The sequence below is a fragment of the Setaria viridis genome, chromosome 2, assembly GCF_005286985.2.
Source record: "Setaria viridis chromosome 2, Setaria_viridis_v4.0, whole genome shotgun sequence".
Taxonomy (NCBI): domain Eukaryota; kingdom Viridiplantae; phylum Streptophyta; class Magnoliopsida; order Poales; family Poaceae; genus Setaria; species Setaria viridis.
This window is the reverse complement of record NC_048264.2, coordinates 14176022-14201691: the sequence shown is the minus strand read 5'-3', so window position 1 is coordinate 14201691 and position 25670 is coordinate 14176022. Positions and strand designations below refer to the sequence as shown.

Genomic DNA, 25670 nt, shown 5'->3' with positions numbered 1-25670 from the left:
GTCGTCCTTGCCGAGAGTAGGTGTCTTTATGTTGGGCCAGTAGACGAATCTGCCTTGTGGAGTTGATGTGATCAACAGGCCCCGCTGCAGATCTCATAAAGGGGTCTCCTCGTCCGGATCCACGTAGTAGTCGAGGTCCTCAATTATATCCGTATTAGATTGTGATCTGGATAGGGTAGCCTGATAAGTAGTAGCCGCATTGCGAAGTCCGAATGGGAGTCGACTCGGGTTGTAGTCCGATTTGCATGATAGCTTATGTGCCTGCTCGTGTGGGTCAATCCGACTGGTGGGAGAAGTCGAATTGTACTCGGACTCGTCCCCAAAGCCCTTGACTAAGTCAGAAATTGAAATTTTGCCGAAATTATTGATGAGATCTTGCAAAGCTTGATGCTGGAGCTTCATGGTTTGCTGCTTCTTCTTCGAGGTCGTCGCAATGTGGCGGTGGAAATTTCCAGCGCTGTCTGTGAAGCAAACCCAGAAGCTGAAGATGAACGTCGCGCCTGCTTTGAATGCGATGGTTGGCTTGATGATGACTTGGGCCATCGAGTTCGCTAGTGGATTCTCCACGAGAGCCCCTACCTGGTGCGCCAGCTGTCAATGTTTAGACCCGGCAACCTATCAAGGGGGTGCCCGAGGTAGTGTTTTGGTTAGTGGGACTCGCCGAGATTAGGAACTCGAAGGTGAGCACAAACACACAATTTAGATAGGTTCGGGCCACTAGGTTGTGTAATACCCTACGTCCTATGTGTTGGTTAGATTAAATTGCTTTGAAGGGGGTCCCTACCTCACCTTATATTGCCAAGGGAAGGGTTAAAGGTCGGTTGATTTACAAAAATACTAGTTGGATTTGACTAATCGAGTCTTACTCTAATTGCTACGAGTACTTTTCCTAATCCTCGACTAGTTCCTGTCTTGCCACATAGACAACGCCGTCCTGCGCCATAGCCTCCATGTCAGATACGTCTTGGTGTATAGCTCTATATTTAGGACTGTCCAAACTTTCTAGTGAGGCAATAGATGTATGTACGACATAGTCCTGGTTGCTCTAGATTGGTTACCCTTGCTCTATCTGTTATCTGTTTGTATATGCTTAGTAGATTGGATCTGAATCTCTCATAGACACCAAGTTAATACTAACAATGCTAGTTGAAATAGATCTTATACTATAAGTTCCACGGATTGATAAACCTTGGGGAAATATTATGAGGGAACATTTATGCTATAGGTTCCACGGATTGATAAACCTTAGGGAAATACTATGAGGGAAGAGTTACAACTGATTCGTACGCTTGCGTTTCACAACTTGACATCCTAACAGCCGTTAACACATATCTAATATTAATTTAGCAGGACAATTTGGACACAAAACAACCTCTAAAAATGAAATTAGACTGGATATCTTTTTAGTTATCTATTTATTAAGTAGGACAATTTAACACAAACAACCTCTAAAAATGAAATTAGTCTAAATGTCTTTTTAGTTGTCTCCTTCGTTAGATTGTTTGCAGCCCAACCAAATTTGGAAAATACAGTGAAACACCGCAAGGAAAACCATGCAAATACCCTCACCACACAAGTTTTGAACAAGTACATTGCTACATGTCAACGTTCTTATATGCAGTGTCACATAAAATTTTTGATGATGTGAAGAGAGAGAAGAGGTCGTTGTTTCACGAAACAACCGCCTTGTAAGCTAAATTTTAGGACTACGAGACAACTTAATAACCATTGTACAAGTTGTTGTTGCAATGCAAATCATACCGATTTTCTATTGAGTCGTCTCAAAATTACATGTTAATGCAGGAGACTCCCTATTAGATAATACTCGCCGCACTCTGCAAATGTTTCGGGGAAAAAAAACAAGTTTTGAAGAACAGATTAATTCCTGGCTAATTGTCAGTTGCCACAGTTCCGCAAATCTCCCGTCAAGATCTCATCCAACTCAACTAGCTATGGAGGCGGCATCCCGCCGCCGCAGGACGTGGGCTGACCTCCCGCCGGACCTGATCCGACAAATCTCTGGCACCCTTCATGACGCTGCGGACTCCGTTTGCTTCCACGCCGCCTGCAAGGCATGGAGCGGCACGCTGCCGCCGCCATTCCTCCCGTGGCTCCTCGCTCCAGGCACCAACTCCCACTCTTGGATGGCGCGCACCGGTAGAAAACTGAGTATTAGTCCCGGTTGAAAGGGTGCAAATCTCTCGAAAAACCATCCGGGACAAAGCAATCGAGACAAAAGGGGTATCTTTTATCCTGGGTCCCTCAACCGGGACTAAATAGGTTGCCACACCAAGCGCGGTACAGGACCCCTTTTATCCCGGTTAGTAATAACAACCAGGATAAATGGTTTTGCAAAAAAAATTGAAAAATAAATAAATTCCCAGGGGGTCCCATGGAGATCACAAGTCACGTGATTTTCACACGAAATATGCGCGTACGCGGTTCGTGGGATTCGAACCCACAACCTCAAGCCTCGCGCGTTGCTTCCTTGCCATCCCACCTACCCACCACATCTGACTATATAGGAGATCCAATCCTTTTATACTAATTCGTGGGGGACCGTTTTATCCCGGTTGGTGTTTCCAACCGGGATAAAAGGGTTCGAGGGCTTTAGTTCTTTTTCAGCCACCCGTGAGGGATTCTTTTATCCTGGCTGGAGTTTCCAACCGGGATAAAAGACCACATTTTATCCCGGTTGGTGCCGTGAGCTTTAATCCTAGGTGGTAACACCAACCGAGATTAAAAGGGTGACCTTTAGTCCTGGTTATTCTTACCACCCGGGATAAAAAGGTCCCCCACGGGTAGCTGATTTTTTCACCCGGGACTAAAGGGTCCCCCACGGGTGGCTAATTTTTGAACCGGGATAAAAGGTGGTTTTTAGTTCCGGTTGCAAATACCAACCGGGAGTAAAGCTCCGCGTACCTCCTTTTGTACCGGGCCTACTTTAAATCGGGATTAAAACGCCCATCTTCACCGAGACCACCTGGTGCGCGCCCGGCACGTCCAGCCGCCGCATCAAGTTGCTCGCGAGCGCCGACGGCGTGGGCGCGTGGCTGCTCCTCGTCACCGGTGGCAGGAATGCCAGTCGCTCTCCATCTCCTCCGCACCTCATCAACGCTTTCAACGGAGCCACCGCCACGCTGCCTCACCTACCGGATGAGATTGAAAGGCTCATCGACATGGAGCGCGCCACTGGCATCGTCGCTGCTGACGGCGCCGTCATCCTGTACGACATCGGGTTCTACTTCAAGGACACCCCCTGCAGTTTGGCGGCGGTCCTCCGCCCCGGTGATGCAGTGTGGACGGAGGCGAAGATGGGCCGTACACCAGCCTCGACCACTGCTGCGCCGCCGCATATCACTATGGGGAGATCGTGCTCGTCGACCTCTACCAGTCCACCACCGTGAAGCTGTGCGTGACTGCCGGCACCGGCGGCGACGACGATGGCGTGGTCCAAGAACTCCGTACGACGCCGGTAGAAATTACTCCAGACGAGCGCGCGGCTGTTGAGCCGCTATGCATCTACATCTTCCGAGTCCTGCAGCGAGCTGCTGGCCCGTCGTCACCCGGCCCATAGCGGCGGACAACGGCGGCGTCTCTGGGGATCTCGCCGGTGCTCTGTCGGTGTGGGTACACGCGATGGAAGCCGGCGATGGCCGGAACAGTGTACGATGGGTGAGGAGGGACGGCTGGAGCCTGAGGGACCACGCCTGTCCCTGGGTTGCCCGACCAGCTATGCCCGTCGATGCCGCGTGGTTCGGTGGTGCCGTCAGCGGTGGCTCCGCCTACTTCATCCTCAATGCCGGTTGTAGAAACGTGCCGGTGAGGAGCCACGTGTACAGGCCGCAGCACTTCATAGCCTTGAAACTTCTTTTTTCTTTATATTTAATAATATAAAAACATTAGGCATTTAGGACTGATAATTTGCAAATTCTCTGGATTACAAAATGTAGGGTTTTGAATAAGTAGATCAGAGTTCAAAATTTCACTTGGGCAGGATATCGGAGGAAGGCTTCCGGTTCCTAAGGAGAAGCAAACTGCTCCATGTCCAATAAAGATCATTCGTGGTTCAACTTCAAGATTCGGGCCCCTTCTCAAGATGTACGTGGGCAACCTGCCAGCATGGATGTGTAGTGTCATGCATGCTGCGAGTTTTCTTCGCGAAGTATGGCAGGCATGGATGCAAGAGTCATCTGTGATACAATGTCCGGACAGTCTTCGGGGTTCGGACTTGTAACCATGGAAGCATTCGATGAACCAGATAGTGCTATTGCTACCTTCAACGGAGAGGTTAGTGGTCAATGTACCTGTTTACATGGTACTTTCCCTTTTTTAAAAAATATATGACATTTAGGTAATCTAATTAGTTTTAAAACCAAGTAACAATTAGCTCGTCTGTAAAAAGATGGAGTACTTCGTCATTCTGGTTAGAATTATGAAATTACCTGTTTTAGTTTTCCTTTAACCTAGCTAGCATAGAATCTCAGCTATTTGTTTCAGAAGAGCATAATGCAACAATGCCTGCACATCTTACTTAATTCATAATAGACTGCATCCACTTTATTCTTACAAAAACCATGTATTCGGAATGCATGCTATCAAAATTCCTTACCCTTTCACTAACTTTTACCTAACTACATACAGGATTGTGCAGATGTTTTACAGTGACGTCCTTCGAGTGAAATCAAGCAGACGAGCAACCACAGGACCATTTGTAATGCTGAGGGCTCGCTCCCATCAAGTAGGCTTCTCTAGATCTTGCTAGCTAGCTCCAACTCCAAATGCCGCGAAACTAACCCATCAGCACTCCAGTCTTTATTTTAACATCTACTAGTTGGGCAATCAACTACGAAAGGTTGATAGCTTTAATTTGAAGAAAAATTAGTGACTGAGCTTCGCAAAGCAGCTTACGTACGTGGGCCATCTATGTCATAGCTCAGTTAGTTATCGTAGCTAGAAATTGAGGGACAATCCATATTTCCTACAATAATGGTAATGGTAGAGGAACCGATGCTGTGCTGTTTCTGCATGCCCTCGACCCACACACGAAAATCTCTCCACAGACAGATCATATGCAATGATGTCTTGTATATTATTATACTTCTAACCATCATTATTTGTTTTCATAGCACACAAATCATGATAAGTGTCATCTCATACAGTGTTATTATTTTCAGATTTTACTGCAATCTTTCAGTTTTTTCTCTATGTGCCCTTGTATATATTGGATTATGCAGATCTCAGATGGTTGTGCATTGTTAGTGAACATTATCGAATCCAATCATACCGAGACTTATATTCCCAATAATCAATTACTTGCCCATAGAAACAGGTTACAGAAGTAAAATCCACACGCCCTTTGGGCTTTGGGGACCAAGCAACATATGCCAGCATCAAGAGAGTTAAATAAACAAGAATGCCAGGCGATGGAAAAAGTTGCGCAAAAATGGTTTTAGGTTTACTAAACAAGAATCACCTAGCTTCAATAAAAAATCAAGGTTATTCAAATACACCTGAAATGTCACACTTGTCTCTCGCCACAAAAAAGAAAAAGAAAATTCACCGTTGCCAGAAAAAAAATTGAACGGAATTTAAATTGGAAAATTTAAAATCGAACGACAGCAAGCTGGGCCGAAACCTAGGACGCACAATAAGCCCACCCGCTCCAGTCCCCCGACCCAGCCCAAGGAACCACGCAGAACAACACAACGCAAGCGTCAGCCCACCCAGCCTCCATTCCCTACGACGAAACCCTCCCCTCTTTTCTCGCACGTCTCCGATGGCCGCCGCCGCCGCGCCGCTCCGCCGGCTGTTGCTCCGCCTCCGCGACCCGCCCCCGCTCCCCTTTAACTCTCTCCTCTCCCGCCTCCCGCCGCAGCTCCAGCAGAGCCCCACCCCGACCCCGGCTCCCCCTCCACTCCCGGCCTCGACGCCGGCCGGAACGCCACCCACGAGTCTCCGCGACGCCATCCTCTCCTTCCACCCGGGCCTCCAGATACACCCGTGCCTAGATCCGATCGGGGACGCCCCCGCCGTGGAGGAGGGAGGCGGAGAGGCGGCGGAGGTGTGGGCGGACAGCGTGAAGAAGAAGCGCAAGCGCAAGATGAACAAGCACAAGCTCCGCAAGCTCCGGAAGCGACTCCGCCGCCAGACATGAGCGCTCTCTCCGCTCCGGTTAGACCTCTCGCCATTCCGTCGCGTCTGGTGATTTGACCTCTCCTTTGGTTGCTCTGATCCGTAGAGTGAGACAGAGGGATTACGGGTGGATGATAGAGAGCAATGTAATGAATGAATAATTTTAGTCACTGTCTGTAGCCCATTCACTGTGCTTAGACGATTTTTGTTGAGTTGATCATCTTCCTTGCTGAGCACTTTTTTTTTATTGGGGGCTCTGTTATTTATGGTATGCTGGAAATTCTGTGCTTGATGTAGCCCTGTTTTTCTGATATACATTTAGAAATTATATATGCTTAGGTGACCTTTGTTTCTGTATGGGAGAACCTAGAGAGGCTTTAATTTTGCAAGCATAGTTGGCAAGCTCACTTTATTTTCAATATTGTGTGATTCTACTATATGTAGGTGGATTAGACAAGGGATAGTTGCGAGTCGAAACAGAGCCTGATGCAAGCTTGGAAAATCTTCTTTCTCATCACTCCGTTTTAAGCTGTGTGCATGTGCCTCTTTAAGGAAATCTATATGCTGGGTCATTAGGTATTCTGTAAACCATAAATCCATATTGGCAATTATATTGCTGGGTCATAGAAGTACAGCATTCTATAGCACATCCGAAACCTTGAGCTTGCTTGTGCTGTTCTGAGCTCACTTATGTTCTGCTCTCTAATTCTTGATTTTGTCTACGTTGATTAGGTTCAAAGGTTGTTGGACTTGAAACCAGGGTCTCCAATGCAATTGCACACTGGTTCTTGGCTGATCGCCTGCTGTGGATTTTTGTTTGGCAAAGGAGCTACTTGTTCAATAGCAGCCATCAATTGTTGGGTTGGGACTAACAGTCTAGAAACTATGACAGAACTCATAATGAAACTGAGCTGAGCTAGGTTAAGTTTTGATTTCTGTCAAATAAAGCTCCAGATTTGGTTGTTTTGTTGCTCTTTCTTTCCATTCAATGCTGCGGTGAACACACCCACACATACCGTCCAGAACTGCTCCACATATCAGATCTGAGGGAACCTGAATTTTTGCACTGGGTGTTGTTTACCCTGTTGATATCTGACAAGCTACCACCTGTTTGTGTCGTTGTTGAGAGGCCAGCCTGTTCTGGAAGCTATAATCTGGATATTTGCCTCCCTTTGTTTGTTCATGGTGAATTTTAGACCCTGTCAGAGTGGCATATGAGCTACATTATTCTTGGCTTGTGTCCTTATGTTGTGCATGTTCCTGGCAGACTTGCTCAGTGCTCACGCATTTCATTCGAGTGGTGGGATGTAAAGCTCTGGGCATCAAGTGTAAGCAGCTCACACGTTTTAGCCGCACGGCAGTGCGCCAGTGCCGTCTCATTTGACTTTGTTAAACATACTCCTTCCATCCCAAATTATTATTCCTTTCGTTTCATTTTATTTTAACTTTTCTAGATACATAGTCTTTGACATGCATCTAGATATAATAATACTTGCTCTCCTAAATTACTATTCATTTTAGCTTTTCTAGATACATGGTCTTTGATATGCATCTAGATATATATTATGTCTAGATACATAGTAAAAATTATGTAAAAAAATGAATAGTAATTTAGGATGGAGGATGTCTAGATACATAGTAAAAATTATGTAAAAAAATGAATAGTAATTTAGGATGGAGGGAGTGGCTGCTTAACATATACATGACAGTGCGCCATTTCAGTTAAGACAAACATATACACAAGTACTCCCTCCATCCCAAAATACTATTCGTTTTGACTTTTCACTATTCGTTTTGACTATTCTAGATACATAGTTTTTGCTATGTACTTAGATATAATATATATCTAGGTGCATATCAAACTATGTATCTAGAAAAGGCCAAACGAATAGTAATTTGGGACGGCTCCCAAAGAATATGATGCAGCTATAAGTGACAAATACATTTACATCAGCTCCCTTGTGACTTGATCGGCGCAATTTCCTCAAAAATGATGTAGAAACTAAAGCCTATTTGAGAAACTGGTATTGCTACTATGCCGCTCAATGCTGTAACCGATCGATGATGCTGAAGTCTGCAGACACCTATAAATCTCAAAGGAATGATGGCAAGCAGAGAGCGTTTGCATCTCCCAACCACCGCTGCGAGGGCATTTCAGATTCTTCATGCTCCAGATAATGTTGAGATGATCTGTAAGAGGTGTACAAAACCACCTAAGCTTTGAGTCACTACTAAGTTGGGTCTTCAGAAATATCGTATGGGCCCATCCAAGCTACCAGATGCAAACTGCAATGCACAAGTGGCTTAAATATCAGATAATGCCAGGTGCTAAAACTGGCTAAATAAAGATTAATCTTGTAGAATGCTTAAAAACACCAGAAAACATAGTGCATAACCTGTTGAACAATTGGATTAGTTGATGTTGTGAACTCATGTGTCATTCCTTCCCAAACAACCTTCCCCTCATGAAGAAACAGCAATCTGAAAAGCAAATGTGAGATACTGGCCTAGCAATAGACAATGGAGGCCATGAAATGAAAAATGTAGCATTTGTTCTTACCTATCAACAGCTCTTCTTATTGTGCTATGCTGATGAGTCACAACAACATAAGAAGCTATTTTTCCTGGCTTGCCTACAGCATCCCGTCCAGTCATATGCACGGAACGTATAAGATCTTCCACGACAGTTGATGCAATTGGGTCGAGCCCAGCTGTAGGTTCATCATATAGAAGGACCTAGCAGAGGAAGAAATTTGAGGAGTGTAAACATATGAGCAGTTCATAGTGTATCAGGTAATAAAAGCAGAAAACGGGCCTTGTTACTTTGTTAGCTCATAATCAATCAAAGACATACCTCTGGCTCGATTACATCCTTTGTATCATCAAATATTATTGAACGAGCTAGAGCAACACGCTTTTTCATGCCACCAGACAACTCAGATGGCATGCGATCTTCAACACCCTGCCCAAAATGACAATATTTTATTCGATTTATTCAACAAGTACCACAGGAAATGCTAAAACATTAGCTCATGCCCTATCTAACAAGATTGATTATGACTTCAGAATCCTCACATATTCTAAAGATACAACAGTAACTCATTTATTGCAGCAGACCAGTTCCTCTACTGCTGATTTGTTTTTAGAATGTGTGCAATTCTTGTTTCAACAAATGAAAAGTCCTTTTTTTATTTTTTTCTCTTGATCAACAAAGAGGCCACCATGTAATTGTTTGCATGAATATAACATGTTCTATATAAACCTTGCAAGATTATCATGTCTCTCCTCCAAAAGAAAAAGAAATGGCACCAGATACTCTACGAATTGATTGTTAAAACTTATTGTAAAACCAAGTGCTTACTGAAACAAAAATAGAAACTTGACATACCTTTAGTCCTACTGCAGCCAAAGTTTCTGTCACTAATTTACCAATGCGGTCCTCGGGTAAGCTTGAATTTTCATATCTGAAGCAAAGAATGGATGGATCAGACATGAAAGTTTAACATGAGGCAATTACTAAAAAAATGACTTTCTGGAGCGCATGTTCCCTTACAAAAGGAATCCAACATTTTCACGGACTGTGAGAGAATCAAAAAGTGCAGCACTTTGAAAGACCTGTATCAAAATACCATATCAGAATGTTCAAGCACAGGCAGCTATAAGGAAAGCATGCCATTTTTTTCTCCAAATATAGCAAAGTACAAGGAAAATGTACCAAACCAATACGGAGACCCTCAATATCCTCGTCACTAACTAATCCATGTCTTTTCTTTCCACAAATGATTACATCACCCTGCTTGTTATTGCAGAGCCAGGAAAAAATAGAGAGCACATTTAGCTTCCAGTTAACCAGCATGTAATGATGCGCTGCTGTAACAAGGACAAATTAAGAAGATAAACAACCTTGTCTGGAGCTAGCAGCCCTGCCATAACCTTCAAAATAGTTGACTTGCCAGTTCCTGAAGGTCCAATTATCCCAACTGCTTCACCATGTCTAATCTACACAAGATGTAACATTATTTTGAATCATAATTGACTACAAGCAAACCTACTGAATCCTGAAAACACCAACCAATCAAAGATAACAGTAAACAGAATGCATAGTGACTGAAATACAGTGACTAAAAAATAGAATTTAAGACAATTCCAATTACAAACAGTGTGCAACTGGGGATTAAGAATTACATATGAATATGATGGTATCCTGATGACTCATGCCATTTTAGTGTTACTTATCCAACCCCTGGTTCTAATTCGAGTTATGAAAAGCATATAACAATGAAAGTGGGAAGAGATGGGCTGACCTTGAAGCTGACACCTCTCAATACATGTTTGTCCCCAAATGACTTATGAACATCCCTACATTCTATGAGTACATCACGGTCATTATCAATCTGACTGTTCAAATCCCAGCTTCTAGACAAGCTCGAACTCTACAGCACATGCCCAAGAAAGATAATTCGTCAAGATAAACTTCATTATATGGCAATTCAACTAAATACTCAAAAACTATGCACGGAATTGCAAGTGCGCACCTCATGCAGATTATCAACATTGCCCAAACCAGGACTCCTCGCAGCCAAAACGGGACCAAGACCTGTCTGCCACCTCCTCCTTGGCATGTCTACAGTCCTGCTTAAGCAGGAAGAAATGCAAAGAATTACCACTGCATCACCATTTAACAGAACTATATCATCAATGTCACGAAAATTAACCACAAAATAATCCACCAACACTCATGTGGCTCAGCAAGCTAATCACTTACACATAGAGGTTAAATTTATTTTTCTAAAAAAGATAACATTCGATTTTTCAGTACAAACAATCGATCTGGCTACAAAGCATTGATCAAGTAATGGGACTTAATGACTCATCATCTGGATTATTTAATTTGGCCAAAACAAATCCGTCTGATTCTAAGACCAGGACATAAGAAGTTCAGACGAAAACAGATAATGTTAAGCAAGAGCAGCAAATAGTTGGCTAGCCCTTTTTCCCCCTTGCTACTAATGGAAAACGAGAAAAGATTCATTTTGTTCTTGGAGCATTTGATGCAACAACAATTGTTTCTAGAATGGGCAGCCAAAATTAACTACGATGGGATCGACCGACACGCCAAAAAGTTACACGGCGCGGCTCCAGAAACTAGATGCGGCGGCAAGGAAAGAACAAGTATCCGAGAAAGAAATTTTTGCCTGAATGAGAGCGCGGAGCGCGAAGTTGGTTCCCCGGACGAGTGGGCAAGGAGGCCGCCACCGGCGGCGAGGTGCGGGTGGCGGAGAGCGGCGGGGATGGACGGCGACGCCATGGTCGTGCTCGGGCGGCGCCGCGTGGTTGGTGCGGGGGAAAGTGGTGGGGGACGACGGTGTGGATGGAGGAATCCACCTCCGCGCGGAAGGGGACGAGAAATCAACGGTCCTTCAGGGGGTTTTCCGGAAAGTGGCACCTGACATGTGGGGCCAGGAGGTGTTGCTGCACCCTCAGATCGGACCGTCCGAGCCGTCCGTTCGGAATCCAAGGGGCCACGCGCGCCATCGTGACCTCCAGAAAAGCAGAAATTACCCAACTGCCCTGCGCATCTCACGGCCCCGCCTACCAGCTCCGGCGACGATTCCCCGATGGCCCCCGCCGCCGCCGCCGTGACACTACGGCGGGTGCTGCTCGCGTCTGCCGCGCTCCGGCTCGCACTGGTAGTGTTCGGGGAGTGGCAGGATGCCCACCTCGAGGTGCGCTACACCGACGTCGACTACCTCGTCTTCTCCGATGCCGCCGCCTCTGTCGCCGCCGGTGGATCCCCGTTCGCCCGCGCGACCTACCGCTACTCTCCGCTCCTGGCCTTCCTGCTTCTCCCGAACTCACTCCTCCATGCTGCCTGGGGCAAGCTCCTCTTCTCCGCCGCAGGTAACCCGCTCTGCTCACGCGCTGCAGCTGTTCCTAAAACTCTTTGCTTCCCTATCTATCTTGACGCCAATGGTAATTAATTTTAGTAGATCTTTGTATGTATATTTAGTTTCTCGAACGTGTGCTTGATCCTCGGTTCAGTGACGTTCGGCAATCGAGATGCCTGGGTTTATTATGCAACCTAATTGAGAATCGCTATATGGAAGATTTCAGTGTGTTAGTTCTTATACCCATTTTAATCATTTATACATGTTTGATCATATTACAGATATTGTTCAACTTGTGATCTTTATTTGCAATGGTAGGATGTGGCATTTGGATGCGCAGTAAACTTTTGTTTTCTTGGTTACACGTTCACACTTACTAGTTTAGGAAGGGAGCTTTTGATATGACGTAGTAATTACAGAAATTTGTTATGATTTGGGGACTACTAAGCTGGATAAATTCTTTTTCTGTTTAGTTTCCTTGATAAACTTCGTGATGGTCATATATGATTATTTGTTCTGCAGATTTGCTCGTAGGATTGTTCATAGACACCATTCTGAAACTACGAGGAATCCCTGAGAAAATGCGGATGTGGTCTGTGATAGCTTGGCTGTTCAATCCCTTCACATTCACCATTGGCACAAGAGGAAACTGCGAGCCAATAGTTTGCGCTGCCATACTCTGGATTCTCATTTGTTTGATGAAGGGTGTAAGCTCTGAATCTCTTTTGCTGCTTGTTCAGTTTATTGCTACCTTCGTAAAATTGTTATAAATGAAATGTGATAGAACCATTGAAAGTGTCCCAGCATGTGCTCTCATGGTCTAATGCATGCTTTAATAACTCTATTTGTTCATTTGTTTATTCTTTCATGTCAAACTGAGATATGATTGTTTTCTAAACTGAGTATGTAACTTATTCATATCCCTAGTTTTACTTATATTTTGTCTCAAAAGACTCCTGTTTGTGTTGTAAATCCAATATTTTATGCTAGTTTGTTATTTCGATCTCTATTTGAACTGGAATCCCCCTGAGTTTGTTCAATACTAAGAGCTCTCATCCCACATGTGCATTGCCAAGTTTGGTGTTGCTCATGGAATGAAATACAGTACTCAGTATATGCACTTATGCACTCATAGTGAATGAAATTTGTACTTACTGAATTATTGTTTGTTGTTTTGAAGTTTATGGGTATTTATATCACTTGTGCAGACATATAGTTTATCACGTTTTGACTACTGAATATGGAATATTTATCTTCTTATATGTGGTGTGTGTACTTGTTTCTCCTTGAAGACATAAATTCATGATCACTTTTGCTCTGTACCTTAAGGTCTTGTTTGATTGCAACCTCCCAGAAAACAGCTTATAATGTTTTACTCTACAGTTACATTGCCTAATAGCATAAATAACTTACTGGTGTTCAACTGTTCATCTCAATTATAGGAAGAAAGATTGCCAATGATTAAAATTTGTTGGGTATAATGTAGATTAGCATGGTATGTTACAGTTTAACTGCCTTTTGCAGGTAGAGTATTTCAGGCAGCATTCTGGTATGGGCTTATCGTGCACTTCAGAATATACCCAATCATATATGCGATTCCTTTTGTAATTGTTCTTGGCAAGAGTTATGCTGGTTCTTCTGGTAGGCCTACTCTTACATTGTGGAGGTCCGAACAGCACTTGCAAAATGACAAATCCAGTCAAAGAGAAGGACCAACATCATTCCTGGCCACTCTATGGGATTTCCTTTCAAACTTTATAACAAGAAATGCAATCCTATTTGGGTTGCTCTCAGGATCTATGTTCTTTGTCTGGACTGGTGTTTTCTTCTATCTTTATGGGTGGGAGTTCCTAAACGAAGCATTACTTTACCATCTTACTCGGACTGATCCAAGACACAATTTCTCGATATATTTCTATCATATATATCTACATCATCAGCAAGGGTTCTCAAGTATTCAGAGGCTTGCTTCGTTTCTGCCTCAACTGATCGTGCAACTGGCATTGATTGCGCGCTTCTGTAGGGATCTTCCATTTTGCATGTTTCTCCAGACTGTTGCATTTGTTGCTTTTAACAAGGTATATGGTGACTCCTACATACGTTTCTCTGTTTTCTTAATCTAGTCCCTTGAGGTATTGACTTTCAGTTTGTTAAATGAGTAGGTGATGACGGCACAGTACTTCGTGTGGTTCTTCTGCCTGTTGCCTCTCATCCTCCCTTGGAGCAGCATGAAACTTAAGTGGAAGGGTCTGGCCTGCATGCTAGTGTGGATGGGATCTCAACTACATTGGCTCATGTGGGCTTACCTGCTGGAATTCAAGGGCCGAAATGTCTTTGTGCAACTCTGGCTTGCAGGCCTCGTGTTTCTAGCTGCTAACACATTTGTTATGCTCATGGTGATCAAACACCACAAGTACACCCCACTCTTCTCGACACCAGTGAAGCCTGGCAGCAAGGTTGCTACCAAGAAGGAATAGCCTGCGCACTTGCGCTCTTTCCATTTCGCCAACTGATGTGTGATTAAAACACAGATCTTTTTTTGTGTGTTGTTCTGTAACAAATCAAGTGACTTGCATCCTGTAGTTTTTCCGGTAGCTATGTGTGTGGTGATAGTATATGAGATTATGAGAAGTATTTTTTGTTATCAGAATTTGCAATTGGTTAGATTTTAGAGGTGTCATAGGTGGTTGGGATTGACATTCATTTGGTTGTATCTGAACCCTGGTTGTTCTGGATCTACTCATGTGTGAACAGAAAGTGCTAGTGTACTTTTGTTTTTGTTGTTTTCTAAGCGCGTGTGCTTTTTGTTAAACTCTCTATCATGGCAATTCGTTGGATTCACCGTAAGCACTATGAGCTCCCATGTGTAAATAGATGTGGCAAATGCTATGCCTTTGTTCTGACAGGCAGTTATAACTGTCATACTACAATCCAAACATGCAAATTGCTATGTCAAAATAAAAAGGAAAAATTCTGCGGATTCACAACAATGCTCTTTACCCTTCATGTAAAGAACATGGTCGTGTTTCTGGTGCGTTTATAGTTCTCGTCAGGGATTGCTTCATCTTGTTGCCAATTTGCAGTATGTAGAAGACATCTTGCTTTTGTCTGGCAAACTTTTCTGCTATTGGTTAGTAAAGAAATAAGGAATAGCCGCAATGTTCCTTTTCTTAGCCTTACTGTGGGTAACTGGTCTTAAAATTTATTTTTAATCAACTACACAACGGGACCGCGTGGCCTAATGGATAAGGCGCTCGCCTCCGGAGCGGGAGATTGTGGGTTCGAGTCCCATCGTGGTCGACGTAAGTTTCCTTTTACCAGTTGCAACCTTTTTACCCCTTTTTTATTTCTTGTTTTGTTTTTTCAGACAACGATACATTCAAGTCTAAAAATGCTGCACCAGCTGACCAAAATCGTTTCATATATCCGTTTTACGACGATTTATTTATGGGTTTGTGCTTCCCCCCGGCTTTTACCGAACAGAGATCTTCGTGGCTTACATTGCTAAATCAGTGGTAATTTTTTTAAAAGATGATAATTTTATTTTTCTTTTATTTTTTTAAAAAAAATCGCTCAGGCCCTCGGGCCTCGCGCGAACAAGTGTCCGATTAATTTGGGCTTGTTCCGAGTCGGGCTCGAATCGGCATCTCTCGTCCGACTTCCAACCGACCCCGCCCTGCCTTACAAATCACGGCGCGTGCGTGCCCGTCGACCGTCGTCGAACGAGAGACGAACGCACGGTCGCATCGCATCCATGGACGCCTCCGCCGCAGCGCCGTCGTTGCACCGTACGCTGTCGTTCCATGGTCGAACGGGTACATCCATGGCCGTGGCCGCCGACGCCACCGTAGCGCAGTTGCACCGAACGTTGTCGTGCCCATCGGATTTCTTCTACCTCGTCCCGCCGCCGACGTCCCAGGCCGAGGCCGTGTACAGGTTCGCCCACGGCGAGGTCGGCGACGACGCGGACCTGTACGAACTGCTCCACTCCCTGGAACGGGAGCTCGAAGAGCTGGACCAGCGGGAAGAGCGCGTGCGCGTCGATATGGCCCAGCTCCGGCGCGAGGTGCGGTCCACGGAGGAGGCCCTGAAGGGCGTCCAGCAAGACACGCCCCTCGTCGTCGGCCACGTCGTTGAGATCGTCGGCGAGGACCACGCCGTCGTCGAAGAGGAGACCGACGACGGGAGCCCGCACGGATACTACGTGCGCGTCCACGGCGCCGTCGACCGCGCGCGCCTCAAGCCCTCGGCGACCGTGCTGCTCCACGCGTCACCGTCGCACGCGGTCCTCGAGGCGCTGCCCGTGGACGCCGCCGGCGAGGGCGCCGCCGCTGCGTCGTCCCTGCTCGTCGCGGAGGGCGAGAGGCCGGGCGTCACGTACGACGACGTCGCCGGGTGCGAGGCGCAGAAGCGGGAGGTCCGCGAGGCCGTGGAGCTGCCGCTGACGCACCCCGAGCTGTTCGCGCGCGTCGGCGTGGACCCGCCGCGCGGCGTACTCCTGTGCGGCCCACCGGGCACCGGCAAAACCATGCTCGCCAGGGCCGTCGCGCACCACGCTTCAGCGGCGTTCTTCCGCGTCAGCGGCGCCGCGCTCGTGGGGAAGTTCCTCGGCGAGGGGCCCCAGATGGTTCGCGACGTGTTCCGGCTCGCCCGGGAGAAGGCGCCGTCGATCATCTTCATCGACGAGGTGGATGCCGTGGCGGCGGCGGCGACATCGGACTCGGGCGCCGACCGCGAGGTGCGGCGCGTGCTGGTGGAGCTGCTGGCGCAGATGGACGGGTTCGACGGCGACGGCCGCGCGGGCGACGGCGTGCGCGTGATCATGGCGACGAACCGCCCGGACACGCTGGACCCGGCGCTGCTCCGGCCGGGGCGGCTGGACCGCAGGGTGGAGTTCCCGCTGCCGGACAGGCGGCAGAGGCGGCTCGTGTTCCGGGCGTGCGCAGCGGGGATGAGCCTGGACGGCGGCGTGGACCTGGAGAGCCTGGCGGCGCGGCACGACCGGATGAGCGCCGCCGAGATCGCGGCAGTGTGCTTCGAGGCCGGCATGCGGGCGGTGCGCGGCGACCGGCCCGTGGTGACGAGCGAGGACTTCGAGGAGGGGTACCGCGCCGTCGCCAAGAGGCCCGAGTGCGGCGCCTATTACGAGCTTAGCTACGACAGCTGAGACTTCTTGAGTAGTCTGTGTCTGCAGTCTGCTTCATGTAATCTTCACCAGCACCAGAATTTTGTTTACTCCCGGTTGCAGTAATCTTGCTCTTATGTAATGTTCATGTCAGTTCAGCTTCTCGTGTAAATTATCTGCATTGTTTGATTGGTATTGCCATTCAGCTAGAAAAGAATGCGATATCGATGTAGAGCTTTCCTTGTGGCCAAGTTCCATTGTGTAACTAAAATGTTGAACACATTCAAAGATCAAAGATGAAGTTCCATTGTGTAACTAAAATGTTGAGCACATTCATCCCCTCATTCGGCAGAGGTGATCGGATCTGAACCTTAGTCAAACCCTAAACATTGGCCAAGCCAAATAGACGCAACACCGTTAAAAATGAGATACTGCAACATTCACTAGTCAAGTACAACCATTGTCCACTGCCAGGGAAAACATCTGGCACAGGTGGATTGCTGGATGCTATCTCTTCACACCATCCTTCTTTGAGAACAGGCGCAAGTTTGCAGTTTGCCGGCGCCATTCATTTATCGGTACCTAAGAATGCATATCGAACTGTTAGGTTGTTTTTTCAATAAGTACAAAGAAGGGAACAAAAGTTGAAACTAATATGGTTGTTGATATATGCTTACAGCAGGGAATCCACCATAGTCACCGGGCTTCTGAATATCCTTTGTCACCGAGCTATTTGCTGCAAGCCGAACCTGCAAAAAGATTGCAGAAAGAGTGAAAACAAAGACAAGCACAACAAAGAAGCCTGATATCAAGTAATAGACTGTCACTGGCTTAATTTTAATCAGACTATAAGGAATAACATTTGTTTTACTGCATGTTTTATTTGCTGAAACCATTATATGTGGAGATATAAGTTGCAGATAAATTTATTAGGCTGTAGTCAGCTGCTAACATGAAGAAAAAAATGTTTTCGCCACTGTAACCAGAATTGAGTCAAAGAGCTAAAATGATTCCAGAGTGCTCCGAGCAATGTAGCCAGGATACGATATTACGCAAGGTGACACAATGTTGCACTGAATTCAAACTAGTTTGATACAAGGTGCACAAAAAGAAAAAGCAAAGCCAAAAGCACAGAGCTGGAGAAGCAGCACCTTTGATACAATGGAGACATGGTCCCGGATTGCCACCCTACCACCCAACGTAACATAGTCCCCCAGCCTGCATGCTCATAACAGAATGAATCCTGATCAATGGCCCAGAAAAATCATGTAATATTCCTAAGCAGAACAAAACATGTAAACAATGAAACAAAGTTATACATACGTGGCAGAACCAGCAATCCCTACTTGCCCACATATCATGCAGCACTTTCCAATGACCACATTGTGACCTATCTGCAAGAGAATTGTCAATTCACAGGTAATGCAGAAGAAACCAATCACCTAATTTAGGAGGGATAATACCTGGACTAGATTATCAATCTTGGTATGATCACCAATCATTGTCTCTCTCCAACTGCAGTTAATAAAAGGTGAAAAAAGTTTTCAGGAAAATTTTACTGCCATATAATCAAATGCAAAAGCCGATAGCCCAAAATCTTAAATGAAAATCATGGGCCAACAAACAGAAGAATTGCAACCACATTCTCTTGATACCAGCAGTACCTCTGAGCACTAATAATCATCCAATGTATGGCTAACAAGTTACCTGCCTCTATCAACGCATGTGTTTGCACCTATTTCTACATGGTCCCCGATTCTTGCATACAGCATCTGGCAAATAGTAACATTTTTCAGTATACACATATTATGTGATTTGGTACTCCAATCACATCCACATAAAGATTCTCAAATAAAAATAAACAGAGATGAGCCAACTGGTTACTAAACATTGGGTGGACTGGAGTTATCTCAAGATCTTTTTCTGTCGGACCTCAGGTAAGTATAATGGATTAAGTGTGATAAATGTCAGACTAAGCTTTTTCCTCACCTATATAAATAATACTGAATATTTGCATTAACACAGGGCATAATGTACCTCAGTGTTGAACTCAACAATCAATTCACTGTCTTTGAATCTGGATTCTACTAATTAATAATCTTTGAGAAAGAAACAAAGAAAAATTTTAACAGAGTGATAATGGTGAGCACTAACCTGTGGTTTCTTCTTAACCTGTCCATCCTCGTCCACAAAAAACCCAAAACCTGCAACATAAATAAGATGTTGACATCAGCATATTATCAGAAATGAATTATATTCTTTGAAAGGATTATATAAAGCAATCTTTATATGTACCAAGTATTTTTTTTAAAAAAAAAAGGTGAATCAAGAAAAGGTTTGTGAGTAGCCAAATTGCAAAACAGAACTGAAACTCTGCAGTCTGTTCACAGGAAAAAAGAAACTGCATTTCACAATCTGAAGTGGACATCTGGCTCAAAGAGATTTTAGCACATGCTAACAGCAACTTTGTATTTTCATTTTTTTTTCACAGCATGGGATGATTTTTAGACACAAAATGAGTATATATGCTCACCATCTTGGCCAATGCAGGCTCCATTATGGATAGTACAGAACTCACCCACCGAGCAATTGCTTAAGACAACATTGTACCTACGCAGTTTTAACACAAATGTCATTCTCAGCAATTCTCTAAATTAAAAAGATACACATGGGTGCTCAAATCAATTCAAGAATTAACATACCCTATCCTAGTTGAGTTGCCGATGGAGACCGAAGGTCCAACGACGGCTCCAGAACCAACAACGACCTCCTTACCAAGGACAGCACCGGAGTGCACGACGGCGCCAGCCTCGACCACTGCGGTGGGGTCCACGGATGCCGCCCTGTGCAGGATGCCCCCGCCATTGTGCCACGGCACGAACTCCACTGAAGCAGCACCAGCTTCTGAGCATTCAGCAAGTCACAGACCACACAAATATGAAAGCGAATAAAGCGATTTAGAAAAATCAAGAAACTGAAGCTATGAGGCAATGGGGAGTCAACGATTACTTACTACAGCAAGCAGCGGAGACGCCGCCCAGGGACCGTACATGGTGACCGGCGCCGCGCGGCGGCACGGAGCGCAGTGAAAGCGCTGCCTCCGCAGCCCTGCATACGGTTCTCGGCAGGATGGCTGCCATCTTGATGTACCTGAGCTAGTAAAAAACCAACAAATGAAGATCAATCACTCCAGTCAATGTTTTTTTGGGGGGAAACATAGCAAGGCGGCAGAAATCTGAAACTATATTAGTCGATCCGGATGATGACCTTGCTGTGGGAGTGTGGGGGATGGTAAGACAAGCTGCGTCGGTCCTCCTAAGCGAAAATACGGAGCTGGGGATCGGCCGTCAGCGAGCAGAAGAGTAATCGAGAGAAAATCCTGGGCTTTTCAATCGTACTAGCCCCGGATGGTTTTTGTTCGTGTGTGTAGAGGGCTCTACTCGTACTCGATCGATTCGAGCTTGAGCTGATGGCCGGCTGTGCTCTGGTCACCGGCGGCGGCGCTCGCCGACTCCGAGAACGAGACCCAACTCGGGAGATGGGACATGGGCGCTGGTGGGCCGTATAGTGCGTTTCTGGGCCGTGACCCGGTTACTCTCATAGGCGGGCTATTTGTCTCCTGTTCCTCGTGACCTCGACTGACTATAAGATGAACTGTAAACTATTGAAACCTTTTATCCGAGAGAATCGTGCCTGGCTCCCAACTCTGAGAAGCAATATACGATAGAATACTCTGCGCTAATTCATATACTCCCTCCGTAATATAATACAAGCATTCAAGTATTCACAATTTATCCTCAAATACAAGATATTATAGATACATTTGGATAATTGCCAATTTAATTCTTCCCGAAAATAGATAAGATAAAGATGACTGATTGGTGGATGGATTATTCTAAAAATAAGTTCATTGTTTATCTGCAACTATCATTAAAAAGCAGATAGCACAACTATCAAGTATAACTCAAGGTATATATATCTCTTACTACTCCTACTAATATGTCCTAAAATTTCTAAAATATCTTATATTTCAGAACAGAGGGAGTATATTGCCATCTGTATTATATCCATGCAATGCCATCTGTATTTTTCCCCGATTCACCTATTCTATTCAAACCTTCCTTCTATTTCTCTACCGATAACCCTTCCTACGACAGGCTCGTGGCCTACCCTAGAGCCTAATTTTGGCTCCAAGATTTGTGCCAAATCTAGGGCATGCCAAAACATGAGTATAATAAAAACTTTTCTACCAAAACTGAGCAAGAACTTTAGGATATCACCTAAATGGTGGGTGCTAAAATAGGATAGCCAAATTCTTTTGACTTTCGACCAAACAAGCGCCAAAGTTCATAGGCTTTGCCCTAATTTTGGTACCCAACCAGGCTCCTAATCCTCGGCAGCCAAATGTCCTCTTCCCATTGGAATCCTTTAATCCCAAGCTAGCTAGAGCATTCATGGTGACCCCGTACAGAATATGGAGCCTTTAATTTTACTGTTTTTTATTTTCCAAGAAAAAAACTTGTTATGCAATGCTCTTTGCATCCTAAATTATAGGTCATTTGATCAAGGTAGATCTGCGGGGGTGCTGCAGCATCCCCTGAACTAGACTTGAGGAAAACTTGGGCTGGCCGGCAAAAAGCCCAGTTTCTTTCGGGCCCAAAATCTCCACCCAAGCCTGCCAATTAACTCCACCGAGCCAACAAAATCAGACCCAATTCAGATCGAGCTTGAGCTTGGACCGGGCCACCCATCTTTTTTTAGTGTAAATGTAATTCATTTTATAATTCGGACCAAGCACAAGCCCGCTCATTTTTTGGGCCGCGAAAATCAGCGCCACACCCAACCGTAAATGAGAATCGGGTTGAGCTCGAGCCAATCCGGGCTGGGCTAGCCTATTTTGCTCGGGTCTACCCTGAACCCATGGTTGTCCATGTAAGATTAGCCTTTTAATCTTGAATTTTGCACATAAAACCTGAAGTTAGCTTAGTGCATGTATAACAATTTAGACAATGGCTGTCTATTTGGTTTTCCATGTCAGACACAGACAGCTAAAAAGATAGGTTGTACAGTATTTAGGGGGTGTTTAGATACCTCGTGCTAAAGTTTAGCACCTGTCACATCAGATGTTTTGATGCTAATTAGGAGTATTAAACATAAGCTAATTACAAAACTAATTGCACAGATGGAGTCTAATTCGCGAGACGGATCTATTAAGCCTAATCCATGATTTGACAATGTGGTGCTACAGTAACCATTTGCTAATGATAGATTAATTTGGCTTAATAGATTCATCTCGCGAATTAGCACAGTGGTTCTGCAATTAGTTTTATAATTAGCTCATGTTAGGTCCTCCTAATTAGCATCCGAACATCCGATGCTAAAGGTTAGCACCTAGTATCCAAACACTCCCTTAGCTGTTTGCAAGCTATTTAATTGATTCATAGAAACGATGATCAAATGTACACTTGATTTTTGTAGCCATTTTGGTGCTCAATTGGTAGAATGTCACATAAAATCTTTAAAAACATAAATATAATACATATTTATATCAATCGGTACTCCAAATACAGGATATGATATGATATCAATTATTTATACACAAAAATGAAGAGTTCACGCAAGCATTTACACATGTGGCCTCTGCAATTCCCACATTCATTCACACAAGATAGCAGTTCACAAAAATGAAGAGTTCAACCAAACATTCACTCATAAACTAACGGACCTGAAATAACAGTACCGAGTTCACACAACGTTTCAGAAACTACAGACCTGAAACTGAAACAGCAATGCCTGGAACTAAAACTGAACAACAAGGATTAAATGAACAGCCTGAAAGTGAACAGCAACATCATATGGCCTCTGCCATTCCAACAGCCATTCACACAGAATAAGAAATGAGTTGAAAATGCAGTTCTCACACAGCAGTTCGCAGACAGAAGTTCTCAGAGCATAGTTCACAGGATGACAGACTGAAACGCTAATACTGAAGAGCAGGGATAGGGAGATAACCATCACAGTTCACATATTTAACTGACAGAATGACACCTACATTGCAATGAAATAGATCCAAACATCCAACAGCCTTCTTGATCAGAACATCCCTGCAAGATGTATGATAAACTGTCAAAATATATCATAGCAGCACAATCTAACAGTTGATGCTAACAGAAATCATATTGCCAAGCTAACAGAAATCATATTGCCTCAGTTGTAATCTGAAAATAATTTCTTCTTCAAACACTTCATTGTATTTGCATGCTCTAACTTTTCAGATGTCAATTAACTCTCCATTGTCAGGTTCAAAATCTCATGCAGAACAGCAACAGCTCGCTTTCGAGCCTGTGGTGTTGCAGGCTCAACTCGCCTAGCATTCAGATAAGGTGAAGGAAATGCCATCTTCTGCCACTTGACAACCTCCTCAAGGTACTTCCGGTTTGGCCTAAATCCTCCCGGGTACTTCAACTTGAAAGCAAAAGGACCCAAGATATTTCCATCTTTAGGAATCCCTCTACAACCTATCTGGAAACCCTCAAAATACCTTGGAATCAAGTTGTTATTGAAGTTCTTAGGTAAGCTCTTAGGGTACCTTGTTAATGATTCAAAACTAAGGAATCGAACTGCACAAATAAGTTATCTAATATGCAAGAGGCTGCTGCTCGACACCAGTTTCTCATTTTCATAGTAAAGAGCGGTCAAGATCCTTTCCCTATCTTCAAATACAGTACAAAGTGAAAGAATTCACATGGAAAAATGGATAACGTAATGACCAAAGTGATGTTGTGGTTGGAGAACCATCATTTAACTTGGAAAATTAGAGCATATGCGGTGAGATGTGGAAATTTCATATAGCATTCAAGATGATTTTCTTCTTCTTCAGGGGATTGTCCAGTACTTCGATTACGATGTAAATTGTACTTCATAGGTGTCATATTGAACTCACCATTGAGTAACTAGAGCTACGTGGAACTGATTCAGAAAGTTTCTATGCATCATTCAAACAGAACGAAAACACATCTCTAAAGCCTAAACTCTAAAGCTCGAAAAATTCAAATTGTGTTGTGCAATATGCATTTTAAGACCACTCGGTCCTAAATCAACTGACAGGGCTCAAGGAATAGGTGGTGGTCTCAATGCCGCTGCCTTGTTTCTCCAAGTCCCTTGCATCTTCAGACAAATCTCTTCCTCCCTCCCTCCCTCTAACTGACAACCTGAAAAAAAACTCTCTCCAATATCTATCTGAATGAAATTCCAATACTTCCATTCCGGTATAAAAATTTCGTAACATGATAATTGATAACTCAGTTAGGAACTAAGAGTAGTTAATTCATTAGGTACTAAGAATGTGGAGGGCAGAACCTGGCGCTGGGCCGGCTGCTGGATTTGGATTCGTCCCACGAGGGAGAAGGCACTCCCGCGCGCACTGGCCTGGTGTGGCCGCCGGTGAGTGGTGACTCGGTAGGGCGACTGCCAAACCCGATTTTAGGGACAAAATAAAGTGCATTAAATACATGTGCGGCAGGATCAAGTTACACACATGTACGATAATAGTAAATGATAAAGATGATGCTAAAACGAATAAAGGGAGTATTAAACATTATAACATGACCGAAAAGTCTCAATAAAACATAAACCTAAATTATTACGCAGCGGAACTCAAAAGACGACGAAGACACCACAGGCAGCTGACTGAAGAACCGTACGCCTAGAACTCCTCAAAGTCGCGCAGATACTCCTCCAAATTAGCTGGGTCTGAACAGCGGTTTTGCATGGGTGAGTACACTTATGGTTGGTACTCAACAAGTCGTGGGGAATAGTGTAGTGTAAGGCAAATCAAGGTATAGCTAAGGTGTAATTAGCATTAGCTTTTAATTAGGTTGGTCAAGTTTTATTAGCAATTAACTAAGTATAAGTTTATACCACCCGAAATTAAACATGAGCATAAATAAAGTAAACAACATATGCATGAAATGACAACAATTTAAATCCTTCTTCCGGTAAAATTATCATATGAGGGTCCAGGCCGCTCTTAACCGTGAGCATGGCTGATCGATCAGTTTTACACTCTGCAGAGGTGGCACATCTTTACCCACAAGTCGCGTAAAAGTTCAAAAGAACTTTGGACCCAACCATGCGGTGTTTGCAAGGCACCATACCACACTTCCGAGGTGTGATTGTATAGGGACGCTACGAGGCCTTTACAAAGATTCATTAGTCAATGGTAACCCGCTAAGTTTTCGGTGTCTGGCGTGCACAACCTATCACAGGCCAAAGATGCAACGACTCAGTCCCCCCCTCTTGCCTCATCACGAGTAAGATCACCCCAGACTAAGGTTTCTAATTATTCAGCCAAGACCAGAGCCATTTAGTCTTGTGGTAGCATTGTTTTCCTGGGTAGTCACTCCATGTTCCGATTAAACATACATGATCTTGTATTAATGAAAGGTATAGCAGAAGTAAAGCAAGATTAAACATTGTGTTCAGTTAAACCACCATACCAAGTAAGCACTAAGCATGAGCTA

The 25670-nt window shown here is 44.6% G+C and overlaps 5 protein-coding genes and 1 non-coding gene across 8 annotated transcripts; 4 read left to right on the top strand and 2 right to left on the bottom strand.

Moving 5' to 3' along the window:
- The first annotated feature begins 5721 nt into the window (after positions 1-5721).
- Positions 5722-7362, top strand: LOC117842079 (uncharacterized). The gene is made up of 2 exons (XM_034722428.2): positions 5722-6174; positions 6868-7362. Exon 1 carries the CDS (start codon positions 5780-5782, stop codon positions 6155-6157), a length of 378 nt encoding a protein of 125 aa, XP_034578319.1. The 5' UTR covers positions 5722-5779; the 3' UTR covers positions 6158-6174; positions 6868-7362.
- Positions 7363-8024: 662 nt separating this feature from the next.
- On the bottom strand, positions 8025-11518 carry LOC117844600 (protein TRIGALACTOSYLDIACYLGLYCEROL 3, chloroplastic). The gene is made up of 11 exons (XM_034725324.2): positions 11331-11518; positions 10671-10767; positions 10440-10568; positions 10039-10134; positions 9851-9928; positions 9689-9750; positions 9524-9599; positions 8990-9097; positions 8696-8871; positions 8532-8616; positions 8025-8421 (listed from the first exon to the last, which is right to left on the bottom strand). The coding sequence occupies exons 1-11, from the start codon at positions 11441-11443 to the stop codon at positions 8380-8382; spliced, it is 1062 nt and encodes a 353-aa protein (XP_034581215.1). The 5' UTR covers positions 11444-11518; the 3' UTR covers positions 8025-8379.
- Positions 11519-11689: 171 nt separating this feature from the next.
- On the top strand, positions 11690-14814 carry LOC117844599 (GPI mannosyltransferase 1). The gene is made up of 4 exons (XM_034725323.2): positions 11690-12036; positions 12546-12728; positions 13548-14101; positions 14186-14814. The coding sequence occupies exons 1-4, from the start codon at positions 11754-11756 to the stop codon at positions 14498-14500; spliced, it is 1335 nt and encodes a 444-aa protein (XP_034581214.1). The 5' UTR covers positions 11690-11753; the 3' UTR covers positions 14501-14814.
- A 436-nt stretch (positions 14815-15250) lies between these two features.
- On the top strand, positions 15251-15323 carry TRNAR-CCG (transfer RNA arginine (anticodon CCG)). The gene has a single exon. It is a non-coding gene; the product is annotated as a tRNA-Arg (tRNA).
- Positions 15324-15846: 523 nt separating this feature from the next.
- On the top strand, positions 15847-17448 carry LOC117844126 (26S proteasome regulatory subunit 6B homolog). Its single transcript, XM_034724894.2, has one exon. The coding sequence runs from the start codon at positions 15847-15849 to the stop codon at positions 17188-17190; it is 1344 nt and encodes a 447-aa protein (XP_034580785.1). The 3' UTR covers positions 17191-17448.
- Positions 17437-20750, bottom strand: LOC117842466 (probable UDP-3-O-acylglucosamine N-acyltransferase 2, mitochondrial). 3 transcript variants are annotated; one of them, XM_034722930.2, is made up of 11 exons: positions 20416-20750; positions 20162-20303; positions 19851-20052; positions 19682-19758; positions 19303-19352; positions 18856-18920; positions 18612-18663; positions 18472-18542; positions 18300-18366; positions 17826-17897; positions 17437-17730 (listed from the first exon to the last, which is right to left on the bottom strand). In XM_034722930.2, exons 2-11 carry the CDS (start codon positions 20286-20288, stop codon positions 17656-17658), a joined length of 858 nt encoding a protein of 285 aa, XP_034578821.1. In that variant the 5' UTR covers positions 20289-20303; positions 20416-20750; the 3' UTR covers positions 17437-17655. The 3 variants fall into 3 exon arrangements, with proteins under 3 accessions (XP_034578821.1, XP_034578822.1, XP_034578820.1); XM_034722931.2 differs by having other exon boundaries at positions 19851-20034; positions 20162-20298; XM_034722929.2 differs by having other exon boundaries at positions 20162-20298; positions 20416-20749.
- Between the last annotated feature and the right edge of the window lie 4920 nt (positions 20751-25670).

Bases quoted from the DNA above. Each gene is read 5' to 3' on its own strand.
- LOC117844600 (XM_034725324.2), bottom strand. From the start codon at position 11,443: ATGGCGTCGCCGTCCATCCCCGCCGCTCTCCGCCACCCGCACCTCGCC. The intron at 10,768-11,330 runs GCAAAAATTTCT...CTGCTTAAGCAG, and splicing joins CGCTCCGCGCTCTCATTCAG to GACTGTAGACATGCCAAGGA. The intron at 9,751-9,850 runs GTACATTTTCCT...ATTTTGATACAG, and splicing joins AGGGTCTCCGTATTGGTTTG to GTCTTTCAAAGTGCTGCACT.
- LOC117844599 (XM_034725323.2), top strand. From the start codon at position 11,754: ATGGCCCCCGCCGCCGCCGCCGTGACACTACGGCGGGTGCTGCTCGCG. The intron at 12,037-12,545 runs GTAACCCGCTCT...TTTGTTCTGCAG, and splicing joins GCTCCTCTTCTCCGCCGCAG to ATTTGCTCGTAGGATTGTTC. The intron at 14,102-14,185 runs GTATATGGTGAC...TTAAATGAGTAG, and splicing joins CATTTGTTGCTTTTAACAAG to GTGATGACGGCACAGTACTT.
- LOC117842466 (XM_034722930.2), bottom strand. From the start codon at position 20,288: ATGGCAGCCATCCTGCCGAGAACCGTATGCAGGGCTGCGGAGGCAGCG. The intron at 18,921-19,302 runs GTTAGTGCTCAC...ACTATTTGCCAG, and splicing joins AGGTTAAGAAGAAACCACAG to ATGCTGTATGCAAGAATCGG. The intron at 17,898-18,299 runs GTGCTGCTTCTC...ATCTTTTTGCAG, and splicing joins ATGTCTCCATTGTATCAAAG to GTTCGGCTTGCAGCAAATAG.
- LOC117844126 (XM_034724894.2), top strand. From the start codon at position 15,847: ATGGCCGTGGCCGCCGACGCCACCGTAGCGCAGTTGCACCGAACGTTG.
- LOC117842079 (XM_034722428.2), top strand. From the start codon at position 5,780: ATGGCCGCCGCCGCCGCGCCGCTCCGCCGGCTGTTGCTCCGCCTCCGC.